General features: G+C 54.2%; 1 protein-coding gene and 1 long non-coding RNA gene across 3 annotated transcripts; both read right to left on the reverse strand.

Moving 5' to 3' along the window:
* Positions 1–1,340: 1,340 nt before the first annotated feature.
* Positions 1,341–11,097, reverse strand: DTYMK (deoxythymidylate kinase). Of its 2 annotated transcripts, none has more exons than XM_059929184.1 (5): positions 10,931–11,097; positions 9,655–9,763; positions 6,041–6,131; positions 4,303–4,428; positions 1,341–1,613 (listed from the first exon to the last, which is right to left on the reverse strand). In XM_059929184.1, the coding sequence occupies exons 1-5, from the start codon at positions 11,058–11,060 to the stop codon at positions 1,503–1,505; spliced, it is 567 nt and encodes a 188-aa protein (XP_059785167.1). In that variant the 5' UTR covers positions 11,061–11,097; the 3' UTR covers positions 1,341–1,502. The 2 variants fall into 2 exon arrangements, with proteins under 2 accessions (XP_059785167.1, XP_059785166.1); XM_059929183.1 differs by having other exon boundaries at positions 4,303–4,500; positions 10,931–11,096.
* A 1,397-nt stretch (positions 11,098–12,494) lies between these two features.
* LOC132369374 (uncharacterized) lies at positions 12,495–17,911 on the reverse strand. The gene is made up of 3 exons (XR_009504358.1): positions 17,762–17,911; positions 12,835–13,483; positions 12,495–12,617 (listed from the first exon to the last, which is right to left on the reverse strand). It is a non-coding gene; the product is annotated as an uncharacterized LOC132369374 (long non-coding RNA).
* Positions 17,912–17,940: the final 29 nt, after the last annotated feature.

The raw sequence follows: 17,940 nt of genomic DNA on the forward strand, positions 1-17,940 counted from the left end.
GCGGCCCCCTCGGCAGTGCCGGCTGCCGCAGCCCTGGCAAGATGTTTTAAAACCCGTGCTGGGCGTACTGAAGAAAGTTTAAGTGGCCCGTTAATTTTGCGGCCTCCGGGGCCATTTCTGTCTTCACACCATCCAGCTGCCCGTGGGCCCCACTCAGCTCCGGCCTCTCCTCCCCTGGGCTCCGGCCCGCCCCCGCCCGCACGGCCGAGCCCTGAGAGGGTCTGCGCTGGGCCTCCGTGGCCCCGCTCCTGGCCTGGGCCAGAGAACTCTCGTCTGGTGCCCAGCTCCCACTCGGGGGCCCGCCCGGCGCGCTCCGGGCCTCCCACCCAGGTCCACAGCCGACGCAGCCTCCCTGACGGCCCGGTACTCTCAAGACCCCCGCCCCACGTTTCGTTTTCTTCACCTAGGACGTGGCCTTGGTCGTGTGAAAGATCAAAAGGCAGGTGGATGGGAGGGTTGCCAGGCCACGCCCACGGGTGACCCTGGGACTCCGGAACGAAAGTGGTCTGACTCTGCGAGCGGTTCCCAACTGTTTCTGTCACTGGGTCACGGGCCCCAAGTTCTGACCTCGAGCGTGTGCTGCACGTCGGGGTGGACACAGCCAGGCCCTTCAGACAGACGGGCGCCCAAGGCCAGCCTGGTGCCATCAGCAGGACCCGCTGTGAACTGACCGCACAGCCGTCCGCGTGCACAGCTCCAGCCACCCCCAGCGCTTGTGTCCTCTGTCCTCCCTTGAGGGCTGGGCTGCCCCCACCTGCCAAGCACCTGTGGATGGGCAGCCTCATCTATTCAACCTGGACGAGAAGGGACCCTGCCCGGTGCGGGGAGTGGGCGCCACCGCTGAGCTGGGACCCGCTTGGCCACATGCGGGTTTTCCCTCAAGCCCTGGTCAGACTGTCTTGTGACACTTTAAACTGTCACATCCTCTTGTTCTGCTCGGAATCCAGTCTCCTGGCACGCACAGAAGGGCGCTGAGACCTGTGGTGCCCTGCAGACGGGGGCTCTGCCCACCGTCCACTGCAGGGCCACTGCATCCTGGAGTAACTTCACAGGATGCAGCGACTACACACCTGCGTCTCAGACCTTAACAGAGGGAAGAGCAAAGCGAGCACTGGGCGTGCTCCGAGGAGACGGGCGCCGCCGCTCGGACGCAGCCCGGTCAGGCCTTGTGAGGTTGGCACGTTAGGCCGGCGCTCAGAGCCCAGGCACGGCTGATGCATGCCAGGCCCAGGGCTGCCCACAGCCGTTTTCATTTCATCTTTACGGGTATCTGAAGACGTCCACAAGGAGATCAGCGACCCCGATGGAACTGCCTGGACACAGTCACTGTGAAACTTCAGTAAGCAGAACACAATAACTAATTTATTAGTATCTTCGGGGCACAGGTGAGGGCAGGAGAAGGCCGCCCCGCAGGCCGCTCCACGGGGAGCCCTGCTTCGCCCCCCGGTCGCTGTGCACACGCGGCTCCTGCCTTGCGGATGGCAGACGGGGGTCCTGTCCCTCTACGTCCACAGCTGCCCCAGCGGCCTGTGTGCAGCGGCCCGCATGGCGCCCTCAGACAGCACGCGGATTTCCCGGTGGACGTCCTCGATGCTCCTGGAGGCGTCCACTGTCTGGGCCGGGGCGGGGGCGGGGGAGAGACAGGTTAATGTTCTCAGTGGGCGGGTCAGGTTCCGGAGGGCACGGCTTCCGCTCCTCCGGGGTCCTTGACCCCCGGCCTCCCCTGGGGACAGGGAGCTGGACGGGTCCTTGGGACCGAGCCGCCCGGCCCCCCGGCTGCAGCCCCGGCCAGACGCTCACCCCCAGGGGACCCCGGTGCCACCAGCAGAGGCGGCGAGGGCAGCGCCCATTCCCGCCCCTCCACGGCTGCGCCCGGACCTGCCTGGACCCCAAGTTCTGCCGGGAGCCCAATTCGGGTCCGACTCCTCTCCCTGGTACGACGGGCTTCGTCCCGACAGCTGGCTGCCCCCCTTGCCGACCCGTGGGCCTTCGGTCACCGGGGAGCCAGCCCACGGGAGGAGCGACCCTCCACCGGAGGGAGGGACACGTACTGGGCCCCACGAGGGTGGACGTGCCTGGGAGCCCCTCCTCAGCCAAGGCTCGGCCCTGGGCGCCAAGAGCCTCTAGGCAGCCTCTGGGGCAGCAAACTCCGGAAAAGCTCCAGGGTGTAGACACGCTCAGACAGCTGTAACCGCTGCACGAAGTCTATCAGGAGCGACACCGCCTCCCCACGGGCCCCCCTGCCCCGCCTGAAGGTCACCCTACCGTCCACAGCCCCAGTGGCAGAGCTCTGGCACAGAACCAACCCAGGCAGCTCACGGTGCGTGGCACCTCCCGTGTGAACCTGTACGTGGATACCCCTCGTCCTCTGGGGGCCCAAATAACCGTCTCTATCTCTTTCTCCATAAAATGGAATCAGGAACAACTCGGGACGCTGGGCCGGGAAGGCACAGGGTGAGCCCAGAGATCGATCGTAATGGGCCGGGAGCGGGAAGGGCCCGGAAGTGAAGGGAACTGATCAGAAGGCCCCGGGGCTGGGGTGGGGGTCACCCAGGGGCCAGACCTGGGGCCATCTGCGCCTCCAGTTGCGAGGAAAACGGGTTGCTGGTGAGTAAGCCATACAAACATGAGTCCGTGTAAGTGTAAACATATAAACGAACTGCAAATCTATGAGCAGCGAGGTTTTTACATGGCTTCAAAGCACCACCTCGCAGAGGGACGCGGAGCGACTTCACCGTGAACCGCTTAACCCAGAGGTCAAGGGGAGCGTCGCTGGAGCGCGACACACCGAAGGCGCGCAGCCCGTGACGGGGCAGCGACAGCCCACCAAGGACACACGACCTGATCCAATCACAAAGTCATTCTGAGGTTTGGCTACAAAGCGACTGCTGCGACCTTCAAAAAAGTCAAGGTTGAGAAAGTCACAGGCTGGAGGCCAGAGAGTGTGCCTGTGAACTACGTCCTTTGTTACAAGGGTCACTAGCGGGACCAGGGGGGTCAGGCACTAGGAGCAGATCCATGTGACTGGCCCCCATTGTGACAGGGAGGGGGTGTCAGCTACTAATTTATTCTCAAATGGTCCTGGGGAAGAATTCCTTGTATCGTACTTACAACTTTTCTGTAAGTTTGTGACTGTTTTAAAAATTTGAAAAATAAGTTTTCAGATAAACAAAAGCTGAGGATGCTATGCCAGGAGACCTGCCCTACAGGAAACATTAAAGGAAGTTCTTAGAGCTGTGGGAAACGAGACAAGACGAAAACTCAGTGCAGGAAGAAGAGGAGAGCGCCGGCTGGCCTTCCCCTTTCACGTTCCCGATGCTGTTAAGTCTTGTCGTGTTCCTCCTAGCAGGTGCTGAAATCTAGTATAAATCAAGAGGAACTCACACCATGTAGAACTAGTTAAAAAAAAACAGAGAGGGACTTCCCTGGCGGTCCAGTGCTCTCAATGCAGGGGGCAGGGGTTCGATCCCTGGTCGGGGAACTAATCCCACACACAGGCCGCATGGCACAGCCAAAAACAAAACCCCGAGAAACAGAGGAAAGCTCTGGAATTCAGTAGCTGATAGAAGCAGCCAGCAGAGAGGTGACGGGGATTTGAGGCACCACACTGCAGCCTCCGTCTGGGGAAAGACACGCCCTTCCTTCCACCCCCCTGAGCACACAGGAGACAAACGGAAAGGTCAAGGGTGTACTTCGCACCTGCACACAGAGGAGCCCCGGCCCTGGCCACAGACCAGCACCACCCAGGGCAGGACAGCGGGGAGGCACAGCCGGAGGGCGAGGGAGAAGCACGAGGTGCCAGAGCCAAGAACCCAAACCCCGGAACCTGCCCAAGTGGCGAGGACACCGCCAGCAGTGAGAGAGCAGCGGCCGTGCCAGGCGGGCGCGTGCAGGGAGGATGGGCCGGGGCGCCGGGGCACGTGCCCTGAGGTGGGCGGGCGCCAGGCTGCGGGGACGGAGAGCAGGGAGGCGGCAGCTGTGGCGGGCGCGGGCTGCCTGGAGCCACGTGGAGGGGCTGGGAGGCCCCACGCTCGAGCCGGTTACGCGGGAGCGGAGGTGCCGCCGCCTGACCCCTGCGGACTCGGCGTTCTGGACACTGGCCTTGCACAGCTGACGCCCAGCAGGGGACGGGAGCCCGCTGGACGGCCGGCTCGGCACAGGGTCCCCCGCGCGGACGGCTGCTCTGGAGCCGCTGCCCGTGCAGCCCTGCCCTGGGCCAGCATCAGGGCACCGACCCACGTCCTGCACCAACCCCAGGACCAGAAAGCGCCGCCCCCAGGAGGGCCCGGGCACCGCGCCCACCTTCCACGGCAGACTGGAGTCTCCCAGGAGCTGCTGGAAGCGCTGCAGGGCCCGCTGCTGGAAAGGGCTGCTCTCGTAGCGCTCACGGCCGAACTCGCCCCTCGCGGCGGCCTCCGGCAGCTGCAGCTGCAGGAACACGACCAGGTCCGGCTTGGGGAGGCCCACGTCCGCCTGCTTGCACCAGTCCAGAGAGAAATTCTGGCGACGAAGAACCCAACCGTTATGGAGCCAGCCTAACGCGCTCTCACTCCTGGTTTCAAAATTCATCAAAAAGGGGGAGAGGCGAGCTGACGTTTGAGGGGAGAGTTCTTACACAGCAGCAGCTCTGTCCTTAGGTCTCCAGCGTTTTGCTTTCTCTCCCATCACCTTCCTGTGTTTTGACGTGTGAATACGTACACAGTGGACAGAACACCCCGGGGCCCAGGACGCGTCACTCAGGGCCCGGGACCGAGGGCATCGTGCGTGCGCCCCACACCCTCTGGCCAAGCAGCGGCAGCAGACGGGCCAGGGCGTCACCCCCTTCCACAGAGAGGGGAGGACCCCAATCCTGGAGACGCTCGCCAGCGCCCCGTGTGCTGTCTCCTGCACGTCCCATCTCATTCATCCTCGCGACTCTAAAAATAGTGTCCCCACTTCTAGAGAAAGAGAGAGCCACACAGCTCTGAAGATTTAGGGTTAGAACCCAGCTGTGGGCCCAGAGCCTTGTGCTGCCAGGACGCCCTGACGGGAGAAGGGGGCCCGTCGGCCCTGCCCGAGCCCGCGTGCTTTTCACAGACGGAGCCGTGTGGCCGGTGCCTCGGGGGACCGCCCTAAAGGAGGACCCAGCTCGCGGGAGGACTGGCGGGGCTAGAAGGCTGCCATTGTGCAGCGCTTCGTGAACTAACCGCGATAAAGACTGTTAGCACAAAACGCAGACAACCAGGCACGCTGGGCCTCTTGATGGGCGACTTGGGAAAATAAACAATTCAAACATTTTAGCGGAAGGAAGAAAAGAGATGCAGGAACCTACGTATCGAGAGATTCAAGAGACGTTTCAAGAATGGACCTTAACTGGCTGGGTTCTGATTCAATCGAGCTGTAAAAACACAAGCCGGATCACCCGGCTCCTGAGAGCGCTGGGACCTCTGCACTGACTGAATGATGACATTCCGGAATGGGGTGAGACGAGGGTTCTGAAAAGTTGTTTTGGGGATGTGCACCGACATGTTTATGAAGGGACTGATGATGTGTCTGGGGGTCACAGAGACCAGAAGGTTCTGAGGCAGGTGACGGTGCTGGGTGGCTTCTTTTCTCTGCTGGTGTATGTTTGAAAATTTTTAAATAAAAAGCAGGAAAAAAGGGCAGTGTAGTCACTGCCATTATGCCTGTGAAACAGCAGCTCCCTGGAACAGGGGGTCAGGAACACAGCATGAAAGCAACCCAGACACTCTCACCGTCTTTTCCGAAAACAAGACGCTGGATGAAACAGGTCTGCCGATGGACCATCTGTGTAAATGTATCATGTGAAATGTGTCGGCCAAATGAAAAACGCAGTTGTATCTGTGAAAACAACCTGCAGCTACAAAAAAGGTCTCTCTTCTCGTCAATAAAGACCAAATTAACCTGGCGAACACGGGGATCTCAAACCCCTAGAGGCAGTGACATGAAGAGACTCGTGCTGCGACTGCTCTGTGCCCACGGGGACCACACTGAGTCCACACCAGGCACAAACCACGCGCTGGGGCCGAGCTGCACTCACCTCCTTGGCGCTGGTGAAGGCGACCCCGGAAAAGGCGTACCTGTCCACGACCAGGGTGACGCCCTGGCTCAGTTTCTCCTTAATTAGCGGCCTACAAAAAAGAGAATGCCTGTGAGCCATGGTCCTGGCTTCGTGGGCCCTGAAGTCTCATGCTCAAATCACCCTGACGACACAATTCAATTCAGAAGCCAACATGATGAAGGAATCATGCACGGGCAGCAATCTGTAGCCTGACTGTCATCCCCCAAGGCTCTGACTCTTCACTCCCAGCAAAGCCCAGCACGAAAAGACAACTCCACTAAAGGGGATAAATACAACTGGCATTGGCAGCTGTCCAGAGGCAGCTCGGCTGTCCGGGAGCGGAGGGGCCGGGCCCTGCGGGGAGAGGAGGGGCCGGGCCCTGCGGGGAGAGCAGGGGCCAGGCCAACAGGAGGGAAGGCTGGACGTGGCCCGGAGGTGATGAAGGATGCTCGTGCGTCCACCTGGGAGCCAGGACACCCTCCAGCAGGAGGCAGCAGGTCCCCACCACCCTCCGGCCCCGAGACCTTAGCAAGGTGGGTGCAGACAGAGGCTTGGCATCGGCCAGAAGCACTGCTTGTACTTGGGGAACAAAAGGCGTCTGCTACTGTCACGGTGAGAAGCTCACAGAACAGCACGGCAGGGGCGCCTCCAACAGTGAGACGCGATTCCCACCACAGCGTCATTCCTAAGTGCAAATTATCAACACTTAAAACTACCTCATCTTGTGAACAGAACGCTGGTAGAATACGGCACGAGCACAGAAGATGCAACTGTACAGAGAACGAGAAAGATGCCCCATAAACGCCCTCCTGACACGTTGCTAACAAAGCAAAGCACATTGAGCACACAGGTGGCTGCCTTTATATCAGACAGAAGGTGAGTCAAGACAACAGGTATCTGCTGACTTTGTTTAGAAGTGAATGGGCCTGCTTACCGACAGGGGAGGGCAGGGCTTGGATGGAAAGGGGATGGGCAGGACAGTGACCTTTCTGTATGATTCTGACCCTTAGAACCATTTCATGTTTTACGTATTCAAAAACTGAAATCAACAAGAATGGGAAAAAAAAAAAGAAAAAAACCCCTAAAATTGTATACAGTCAAATGAACCTACCCATATCCCAAATGAACACAGTGGAAGGGCAAAGGCATGCTTGAGATGTTTGGACACAGCACCGTGTGCCCTCATTCTAACGACAGAGCTGCAACCACCCATGAGCCCCAGGCAGGCTTTACATAGGTGGGGGCGGTGATCCTAAAACCAGCCCGTGGAGGGCAGGCGGGGCAGAGGAGCCCGGGTGCTGGACGAGATGGCAGGGGTCAGACAGATGCGGGGGACGTGAACACGTGCAGACGCTGAGGAGCAGACGTCGGTCTCTGAAGTCCACCCTCCACAAAGCGGAGAGAACAGCTGGCCCCGGCTAACGCAGGAGAAGGCACGGAAAGCCGGAACACCTCGCCATGCTAAGAACACGTCCAAGGGACGAAGGAGCCAGCCTGAAGGGATTCCCACAGGCCAAGGCTGGGACAATCCCAACAGCAGAACGACGACCACTAGCGCTTATGACCCAGAGTCCGTACTGACGATGGACGGACGGATGGACGGACGGGGAAGGCAGGAAAGCTCTTCCTTACACAGAATGCCAGCTGATCAGTGTGGAGGGAATGACAGAATCAGAAAATCACAATAACGGACTCCAGCAGGATGACTAACCAACACAAACTAGGAGGTGAGTTTCATAGAAAGGGGATATTTATGGGTTTATGAGTTCCCCTTTTGACTATTTACAACAGGAAAGAGAGTCACTTAGTGGAAGAGCCTGGCCAGCAGCCCCCTTACTCATCAGGGGAAACCCAAGTGGCCTCGCATCCTGCCACGATGCCCTCAAGAGGACCCAATGGCACTTCTGCGGTATTCCTACCAAAAATGCAAACCCAAATCTACTCGTGAGGAAACATCAGGTAAACCCGGCATTTCATAAAATAGCCCTTGATTTTTAAAGAGTGAGCAAATGGTAAAGCAAATGTGGCAAAATGTTATTAACGGGTGAAGCTTGGGGAAGGGCACCGGGAATTCTCGGTGCTACTCCCGCAGCTTTCCTGTCTGATTGAAACTATTTCGGAATAAAAAGTTTAAAAATAGGTAGAGAAGAACATTGCTAAATTGCTATGGAAAGTAAGAGATATTGCTCATTTCCAGGAATTTAATTCCTGGATGGCCCTAGAGGATCAGTAGGTTTTGGCAAACAGCCGGGGAGGGAAGCGGAGGCCGTTACCAGAATCGGTGCCAGGGAAACCGCACAGCAGCTGGGAGGGGAGATGACTTCCACGACCAGCAACTGACCTAGTAAAGACGCAGCACAGCAAAAGAGCAGAAAACCAGGGGCTGAGGAAGTAACCAGAGTTCCCTCAGAAAGTGCTCCGAGCACCAGGGTGGACTCAAAACAGCCCAGGTTAACTGAGCACCCATTCCCAGGCCCGCCCTGCACACCAGACCTGAGGGGTACTGGGGGCCACAGCGCTGGCCGGCATCCGACCTGTCAGCCAACGACTTTCAAGTGTCAGCAAACCTGATCTGATGGCAGTGGCTGGAATAATCAGAAGGGGGAGCTGTGGCAGAACAAATGGCCCAGAGACTTGCAGGCCTGTGTCCTGGAAGCAGACAGCGTTAGGGAATGGAGGCAGAACCGTTTTTCATTTTCAGTTGCTCTGACATTACTTTTCTACAAATCCACAAAAAGCGAAAAGCACAACATTTACGTCAATAAACTCCAGATGTGTTAAAGATTGTAAATCTGCCCTCATTTTCATCTAATACACAGAGGGGGAGGCCTTTCCAGACTAGACTACCAGCTAAGCCAAAGCCAGAGGAGAGTAGTGCCAGCTTGCTTGTGAGAGGGAACAAGGCACAACCAGCTGAACGTCCGTCCACTGGCATCACTTAATCCAAGGTGGAGCAGCCTTTCTGGAGAGCAGGCCGCCGGGACGGGAGAGAAGAGGAAGAGTGTAGATTGTGAGGCGGACTTAGGAAGCCAGCTGTGAGGGAATCTGTACGGTAGGATCCCATTCGTTCACGTTAAAACAAAACACCTCCGATGACATATGTTACCTACATACGTGTGTAAATGGAAACAGAAGCACCTGAGAGTGTACCCCACAGGCACTTCGTCAACAGTTGTGCTGGGTGAAGAGGGAATCCACCAAGATGATGTAAATCAAAAAGAGGGCGTGAGAGGGCACACCCCAACACAAACTCACCTTCACTTAATGATGTGTCAACACTGGTTCATCAAAGACATAAATAAGAGCAGCTCTGGGCGAGGAGGAAGGGACAGGGGTATGGGGGACTCTTTTCTGTGTATCTAAAACTACCTACAGTCTATTAATTACAAAAAGCCAGGGGCGGGGGGGGGGGGAGAAAAAAAAGCATCAACTAGTGCTCTTTGGGATCCGTGCATAAAAGAACCTTGTAAAGGTACAGTCTCCAGCATGACTCTCAACCACTCAGAAGCAAGAGCCGCACTCAGAGTCCCAGGGGGAGGCACAGAAGCGGGGGGTGGGGTGGGGGTGGGCGACAGAAGGACAAGGTTGTTTACACGTGTTCCCAGCGGTTCGCAGAGAAGAGCAGGTGCACCGAGTGGTCCTCCACCTCGCTCTTCTTTTCCAGGTAGGAACTCAGAAGCTTGCCAATTTCAGTTGATCTTTCTAAAAAAGAGAGCAACACACAAGAGTGACGTCAGGCTCTCCATCCACATTAACAGTTTGTGCCAGATTTCCAGGCCCTGACCCAAGTCTAACTTTGAGTTTTATTTTACAACTTTAGACAGGTTCACCTTTTCCTGAGAAAGGGCAGCAGTGTGCAGACACTCTAGGATGAAAAACGCTTCAGGAAGAAGGAACTCAGGTAGGAAGCAGCAACTGCAAAGGCACTGTCAACCCAGGGGGACCGGCACCAGGAGCCACCTTGATACCAAAAGAAGGGTATTCAACTCCCAGAGTCGGCCCTCCATATCTGAGGTTCTGCATTCTTGCATTCCACCAACCCAGGACTGCGTGGTACTGTAGGTGTTTATTGAAAAAAATATGCATGTAAGTGGACCACTGCAGTTCAAACCCATGTTGTTCAAGGATCAACTGTGTAAGATTTGTAGACTGGCTGGCTTAAAGATTAAAATGATAAATATTCAAAAAAAGCACTTTCGGACTTCCCGGTGGTTGAGACTCGCAGGGGGCACGGGTTCAATCCCTGGTCAGTGAAGTTCCACATGCCACAGTGTGGCCAAAAAAAAAAAAAAAAAAGAAAATTTAAAAAAGCATCCCCCCATCCCCCTACCCCTGGTTTGTAAACCTTGAACTTCTCTTGATTAAGTATGGATATTTTTACAGCATTTTCAAGATCAATGTTCTACCTTAAAAAATTAAAAATATGACACAAAACCCTTCACAGGGTAAACAACCATGCAAGGGCGGGGGGCGGGAAACCCAAGACAAAACGGAGACTTGGATTACACAAAACGGAGACTTGGATTACAAAGCAGCACCAGGAAACTTTCAGGGGTCACAGATACACCCATTCTCTTGGTTGTGAAGACGCTTTCCTGGGTGTACATGCGTCAAGACTCACTAAACACGTGACTTTATGCACATCAGCCGCGGGGCAGCTGCGCAAAAACAGAACCACAGACTAGTCCCACTGAGGCTCGGGGACCACAGGGGGGCCCAGTCCCCGCGCTCCGACCCGCGGACAAACGAGGGCGAGTCCAGCGCAGGAGGCCTTCGCTTCTCGTCCTCAGGAGCCGGCGAGGCCTCCGTAGCCCCCGGATCCCCTCCCCGGCCCCCGACATCCCGGAACCCCGCGCCCGCCGCGCCCACCCGGGAAGCGCAGCAGCTCGGCGCAGTGGCCCGCGGCGCACAGCGCGTCTACCAGCTTGCGGCTCTGCGTGCTCTTCCCCGCGCGGTCCACACCCTCCAGCACGATGAGAGCGCCGCGCCTGCCCGCCATCGCCGCGCTTCCCGCCTCCGCCCCCAGCGCAGCGGGGCCGCCCGGACCTCTCATTGGCTGCAATGGGCCGGCGCCCACGGCGCGCGCCGGGATTGGCTCAGATGGGCCGGATTGGCTGGGACTAGTCCGGCGGAAGCGGCGCGACTGGCCCGACGGGGCCTCGGTCGCACCGCCTCTTGCGGGCCGGAAGCGGGACGCGCCTTCTGCCGCGCGGGCCGCTGTCATGGGCGCGGGCGCCCGTCCCTGCTCCTAAAGTTCGGGGCTGCGGCCTCGGGGCCCACCCGCCGCCGACTCCCGACGGCGGGGACCTTGAGGGCGGGCGCCCCGGCACCGGGAAGCGCTCAGTCAGGTTGGCCGCTGTCGTCTTAGGGGCGGTTCCAGGTGAGACCGCGTCCGCCGCCTTCTCGTCGAGGGGTCCCGCCCTCTGGGCCTCATGGCCCCGGAGGCCTGTCCCCAAGTACTGTCACGGTGGGGTCAGGCCTCAACCTAGGGGGTTGGGGCGGACACCAGCGTTCGGCCCGTGCCAAGCTGGGAGCCGCGTTTCCCAGAACTGCCTCTGGAACGTTCGAGTTTGCCGAGGAGAAATCCGGAGGCAGCCGGCAGCGTGGCCGTGAACTTCAGGGCTGCTCTCCAGGGAGCCTTCGTGAAGCACCTGCTTCCCTGCTGCAGACGAGAGACGGGCGAGGGCTCTCCAGGGCTGGGGACGGCAGCGGACCCCCGCGAGCTCCAGACCGTCCACCTCGGTGCTTGGGCTGAGGTCGTGGCAACAGTTTACCTGACTTTCCTCCCCCACCTCATTCGGTGCAAGCCCCTGATTTCCCGTGACCCCAGACACCTATGGTCGCTTGACGTTTTCCTGATGGACCGTTGCTTGATTTGGTTGTGGGTTCCAGAAGGGTGGTAGATTCTATCATTCCCAATTATTGGCTTTCTTCCTTGATGTTGAGCTTGGCCCTGTGACTTCCAAGGCATCTGTAAAGTAACCAGAGCTGACTTTCAGGAAGAAACTTTAAAAGCTGTTGTGCGGGTCACCCCTCCCCTTCCTGCCGCCAGTGTGAGAACAGCATGTGCACGATTAGGGCTGCTTTTTCACCCTGGACCTTGGAATGAACAAACAGCCACAGCCAAGCTACAGCCACTGCAGCTGACAGGTGGCACCAGCAAGAAATAAACAGTTGTGATGCCGGGTCCACCGAGACTTTGGGGTCCTTTGTTACTGCGGTACAACCTAGTGAAAGGTCATTGATACAAACACTAGTACTTAACATTGCCTTTGAATAATCAGTCTTGTTCTGAAATTTTCATCTCCTTGCCTTCAAAAGGATGAAGGGGTTAGGGATTACAGTACACAAGAGAACCCTCCTGGGGTTGGGCAAGTCCCAGGACAGCCTTGTACCACATCTGTAGGATGAACTTACCAGGCAGACGGGCAGGAACACGTGCAATACCTCAGCTTGTGGCCACATAGCCTTCCTGGTCACCCATGGAAATGCGGGGAGCCTGGCTGCTGGGTCCTTGTATGCGGGGGATGCCCTTTTGATGGCAGAAATTGCTAAACTGGCACAAGTACAGTGAAATTTCTTATTAAGATACAGGAAGCAATTTTGCTTCCACCTCTTCCAACATGCCTTTGACTGCAGGTACCAGAATGCCAGCCTAACTGGCTTAAATCACCAGGATATCTAATCATCTCACATAACACAAAGTCCAGAGTTAGGCAGCCAAGAACTGTTTCTGCTACTCAGTGACGTCAGATGTTGGGTCAACAACTTACCAGTTCTCTTAGCTTGTCCCTCGTGGTCACAGGGTGACTGCAGCACCTGCATGCATGCCGTCGTGACCTCACATCCCTGACGCAGGTACAGGAGAGTCCTTGCATCTGTACATCCGTCTCTGTGCTTGCTATGCTGAGAACCGTCTCCGCACAGTCTGCCCTGAGCAGTGCGAGTCTCCACTGCCACGGAGGCCTGGTAGCGGGCACAAGGGCATCTGCTTCATGGAGGCAATGCCAGCTAGGGCGCTGGGCCTGAGTGTGCTTGGGGCCGGTGAAGGGCCAGAAGCTGGCCGGAATTGCTGAAGCTGGCTGATGGGCATGTGGAGTTTGTTAGGTCCTCTCTGCTTTTGTGAGTTTGAGACTTGCCATTAAAAAAGAGGCCCCATAGCTCTCTTACTGTCCTACTGCAACTTCCATCACAGGAATTGGTCAGACTTTGCTACTACCCATCAAAGACTCTCTCCCTGTCTTAGCCGGGTTGCAAGAGCAAAATGCCACAGGCTGAGTGGCTTAAACAGCAGAACATCTTCCTCACGGTTTTGGAGGCTGGAGGGCCAAGTTCAAGGTGCCAGGAGGGTTGATGTTCTCCCTCTGGGTTGCAGGTGGCCACCTTCTCACTGTGTCCTCACATGGCCTTCACACTGTACAGCTGTGGACAGAGAGAGAGAGGTCTGGTTTCTCTTCCTCTTAAATGATCTCTCAAATACAGTCACATTGTTGGTTTAGGGATTCAGCCTATGACTTTTGGGGGGGATATTCAGTCCATAGCACTCATCTACTTCCAGAAGAATAAGATTGTGCTGGGCACATCACTGCCCTGTTAGATGCCATCGCTCAGCCCTCCCTGCAGGTAGATGGGGCCAGGTGGCTACGTTACTGCCAATGAGATGTGAGCAGCAGTGGTGTGTGCTCCTTCAGACAGTGGACGGAGCACTTTCCCTCTCCCCCAACCCCCCCCCCCCACCACCTTCTTGCAATCCAGCCTTGACCATGAAGACAATGGCAAGGCCCTTTGGGGGCAGACGCCACGCTGGAAGGAATCTGGGTCCCTGAGGAACCCCACGGAGCATGGCTGCCTGGCCCCTGGACGGTTACATAAGGAATAACATTCCTTCTGTGCTAGTGGGTTTTGGTTGGGTTTCTTTGTTAGAGTAGCTTAGCCTTCCCCCAAAGCACTGGCTCTTGACTGGGGGACATTTTGACTGTCACAGCCTGGGGGGGGGGGTCTAAAAGCATCTAGTGGGGGAGGCCAGGGATGTTGCCGGCCATCCAAGCACAGGAGAGGCGCCCCCCCACCCCAGGAAAGACTTACTGGTCCCAAACTGTCAATAGTCCCAAGGTTGAAATTTGTTATCAAAGATTTATCTAAAGTATTGCAACATACTGAAAGAAAAAGCATGGATGAAAAATAGTCTCTGCCGCATCAGTAAACAAAGGATGTTGCAGCCATCAAGCCGGCAGCTACTGCAGACACCCTTGACGGTGCACCCTGAGGGGATTCAGGAGGGAGAAAAGCCGGATCCTGGCCCTAGATAGTTAAGGTGCACATCAGAGGAATGATTTCAGTGAGCCCAGACTCTTGAATTTTCCCATACATAGAAAAGTGTTAAATCCATTAACTTGAGGTGTCTGGTTTCCTTTAATTAACAGTACTCTTTTGATGTTCCGACTGCGCGGTTTTTGTTGCAAAAACTCTCATATATCCTGGCTCCTCTCTTACCTCCTCAGAGCAGTCTCTCAGAAAGTCTGACAAATAAAGCTGAATTCTCAACTTTTAGGTTGTGCGTTTTTTTTTCAGTCGACAATAGTTAGGGAATCATCTCTCATTTTTGCAGTTTCTAAAACGGTCTTTGTAAGAGAATTCATCACTATCTGGGAGGAGTTATTTTCATTATATGATACAGGAAGACCACTACCCTTCATAATAAAGAATTTTTTTTTAGATGAAAGGCATGAAGACCAATTTCCCCATCGATAACAGTAAAGGACATAAAATGATAGAAGAACTACAAACAGCCAACAAATGTGTGAAAATCTGTTTAGCCTCACTTGAAATCAAAGAAACACAAAACACTGAGTTTTTTTTTTTTTTTTTCCCTATCATGTTAAGCAAAGATAATAAAGCCTGGTGAAATCTAGGGTTAACAAAAGTAGAAACATACTCAAAGGAGTGTCAGTATAACCCCCCTCGGGCAATGCATTTAGAAATATCAGCACTTAGAACACACCCTTTGAGCCAGCAATACAATTTCTAAGAATCTATTTTGAAGAACTAATAAGACGGGACTTTCCTGGTGGTGCAGTGGTTAAGACTGCACGCTCCCAATGCAGGGGGCCCGGGTTCAATCCCTGGTCAGGAAACTAGATCCCACACGCTGCAACAAAGAACCTGCATGCCGCAACTAAGAACCGGCGGAGCCAAATAAATAAATAAATATTTAAAAAAAAAAAAGAACTAATAAGACAATGTGGTAGATTAAGATGGCCACAACTGCGCTACTCCTCCCATTGAGAGGTGGGGGTCCACTTTCCCTTCCCTTCGAGTCTGGGTTGGCCCCAGACTCAACCAATAGAATGTGGTGAGGTGATGTCCTGGGATGACCAAGGTGAGGTCACAAGAGTCTGGCAGCTTCCACCAGGGCCTCCTGGAAATCTCCAGAAGCCCTGAGCAGCCACATAAGAAGCACAACTGGGCTGGAGAGGCAACGTGTAGGTGCTCTGGTCCCTGGTGCCAGTTGAATGCAGCCTTCCAGCCACACCAGCGATCTCTACCACATCACAAAGAACAGAAGAATCATCTAACTGAGCCTTGCTGGAGTGCCTGACCTACAAAAATTGTCAGCTCTAATAAAATGCTTCTTTTAAACCACGAAGTTTTCAGGTATTTTATTATGCAGCAGTAGATAACTGGAACAGATACATACAGGTGTATGAACAAATGTTCACAAGAGCACTATTTATGGTAATGAAAGATTGGGAACAATCAAAATATCGTTCATCTATTAGGAGTATGGTACACTAACACTGTGAAATATATCTAATAAACAGAATGACATAAAATTAAGTAAAACATGGCCAGAATTTATGAAGAGTATTAAGTTAAAAATGTAAATGGTAGAAAAGTGGATAGTGTGACACCAATTAAGAAAACCAACAGCTCAGTTTAAAAACTGGGCAAAAGATCTGAACAGACACCTCACCAAAGAGATGTACAGGCAGCAAATATGCATGTGAAAAGGTGCCCAACATCATTTGTCATTAGGGAATTGGAAATAAAATGAGATACCTCTACACATCTATTAGCATGGCCAAAATCCAAAACACTGACAACACGAAATGCTGGCAAGGATGTGGAGCAACAGGAACTCTCATTCATTGCTGGTGGAAGTGCAAAATAGTACAGCTCATTCTGGAAGACAGTTTAGTGGGTTCTTTTTTTTTTTAATTAATTAATTTTTATTTTTGGCTGCATTGGGTCTTTGTTGCTACGCTCGGGCTTTTCTCTAGTTGTGGCGAGCGGGGGCTACTCTTCGTTGTGGTGCACAGACTTCTCATTGCGGTGGCTTCTCTTGTTGCGGATCATGGGCTCTAGGCGAGCAGGCTTCAGTAGTTGTGGCTCGCGGGCCCTAGAGCGCAGGCTCAGTAGTGGCACAGGGGCTTAGATGCTCCGCAGCATGTGGGATCTTCCTGGACCAGGGCTCGAACCCGTGTCCCCTGCATTGGCAGGCGTATTCTTAACCACTGCGCCACCAAGGAAGTCCCAGTTTGGCGGTTTTTTACAAAACTAAACATAATCTTACAGTGTGACCCAGCAATTACAGTTCTTGGTATTTACCCAAAGGAGTTTAAAAAAAATGTCCACATGAAAACCAAAACATGAATGATAATAGCAGCTTTATTCATAATTGACAAAACTTGGATGCAACCAACATGTCTTCAGTAGGTTAATGGAGGGACTTCCCTGGTGGTCCAGTGGTTAAGACTCTGCTTCCACTGCAGGGGGCGCGGGTTCAATCCCTGGTTGGGGACCTAAGATCCTGTGTGCTGCGCAGCATGGCCAAAAACAGGTAACTAAATAATAGATGAATGGATAAATTGTGGAACATATAGACAATGAAATATTCTTTAGCATTAAGAAGAAATGAGCCATCCAGCCACGAAAAGGAATGGAGAAAACTTAAAATGCCTATTACTAAGTGAAAGAAGCCAATCTGAAAGGGCTATATACTGTATGATTTCAACTATATGACATTCTGGAAAATGCAGAACTAGAGACAGTGAAAAGATCAGTATTTGCCAGGGGTTCGGGGGCAGGGAGAGGGATGAATAGGAGAAGCAGACGAGTTTTAGGGCAGTGCAAATACTCTGTATGATACTGTAATGGTGGATACTTAACATAATTGTACAACACAATAATTCGTAATGTAAACCATGGACTTTAGTGAATAATAATGTATCAGTATTGCTTCATCAATTTTAATAAATGTACCCCACCCATGGAAAATGTTTATAATAAATGAAACCGTGTGTACGTGTGGAGGGGGTGTATAAGAACTCTATTATTTCCTTCTCGATTTTTCTGAAAACCAAAAACTGCTCTAAAGATAAAGTCTATTAATAAAAACACTTATCTACTTAAAACAATAAAAAGGTGGGTAGAGTGCAATTATGTACGCGAGCGCGCGTGTGTGCATTTTCACATCAAGCATTAAATGGGGCCAGAAAGGTTGCACCGAAACTGCTATCATTTAGATTGAAAGGTGAGCAAGATAATCACAGTCCTGTAACTTCGGGAGGTTGGGAAACTGTAAATTCCTGTACAGTTTGAATTTCTACAATGAAGATAAAATTGCCAAAACAATGAACGTGTTTCCACTCTTAAATATCTGCCTGGGGTTTAGTGAAGAGTTCACGGAGGAGGGTGTACCTTTAAGCGTGCATTTTCAGTGATAAACGACTGCCCCCGGCCGACCCCCGGAATCGCAGGGGTCTGGGTCCGCGGGGCCCCGGAGGCCGCTCCTCCTGTGGGTCGCGACGCGCTCGAGCTCCCCGCTACCCGACACCTGCTCCACCCGCCCCGCCGGGACCGCCCAGCTCCCGCGCGAC

This window comes from Balaenoptera ricei, chromosome 7, assembly GCF_028023285.1.
Source record: "Balaenoptera ricei isolate mBalRic1 chromosome 7, mBalRic1.hap2, whole genome shotgun sequence".
NCBI classification, from domain to species: Eukaryota; Metazoa; Chordata; class Mammalia; order Artiodactyla; family Balaenopteridae; genus Balaenoptera; species Balaenoptera ricei.

Excerpts from the sequence above, each read along its gene's own strand:
- DTYMK (XM_059929183.1), bottom strand. The coding sequence starts at position 11,060 with ATGGCGGGCAGGCGCGGCGCTCTCATCGTGCTGGAGGGTGTGGACCGC. Across the intron at positions 4,501-6,040 it reads CCTTCACCAGCGCCAAGGAG|AATTTCTCTCTGGACTGGTG; the intron begins GTGAGTGCAGCT and ends CTTCGTCGCCAG. Across the intron at positions 1,614-4,302 it reads ACTCCAGTCTGCCGTGGAAG|ACAGTGGACGCCTCCAGGAG; the intron begins GTGGGCGCGGTG and ends GCCCCGGCCCAG.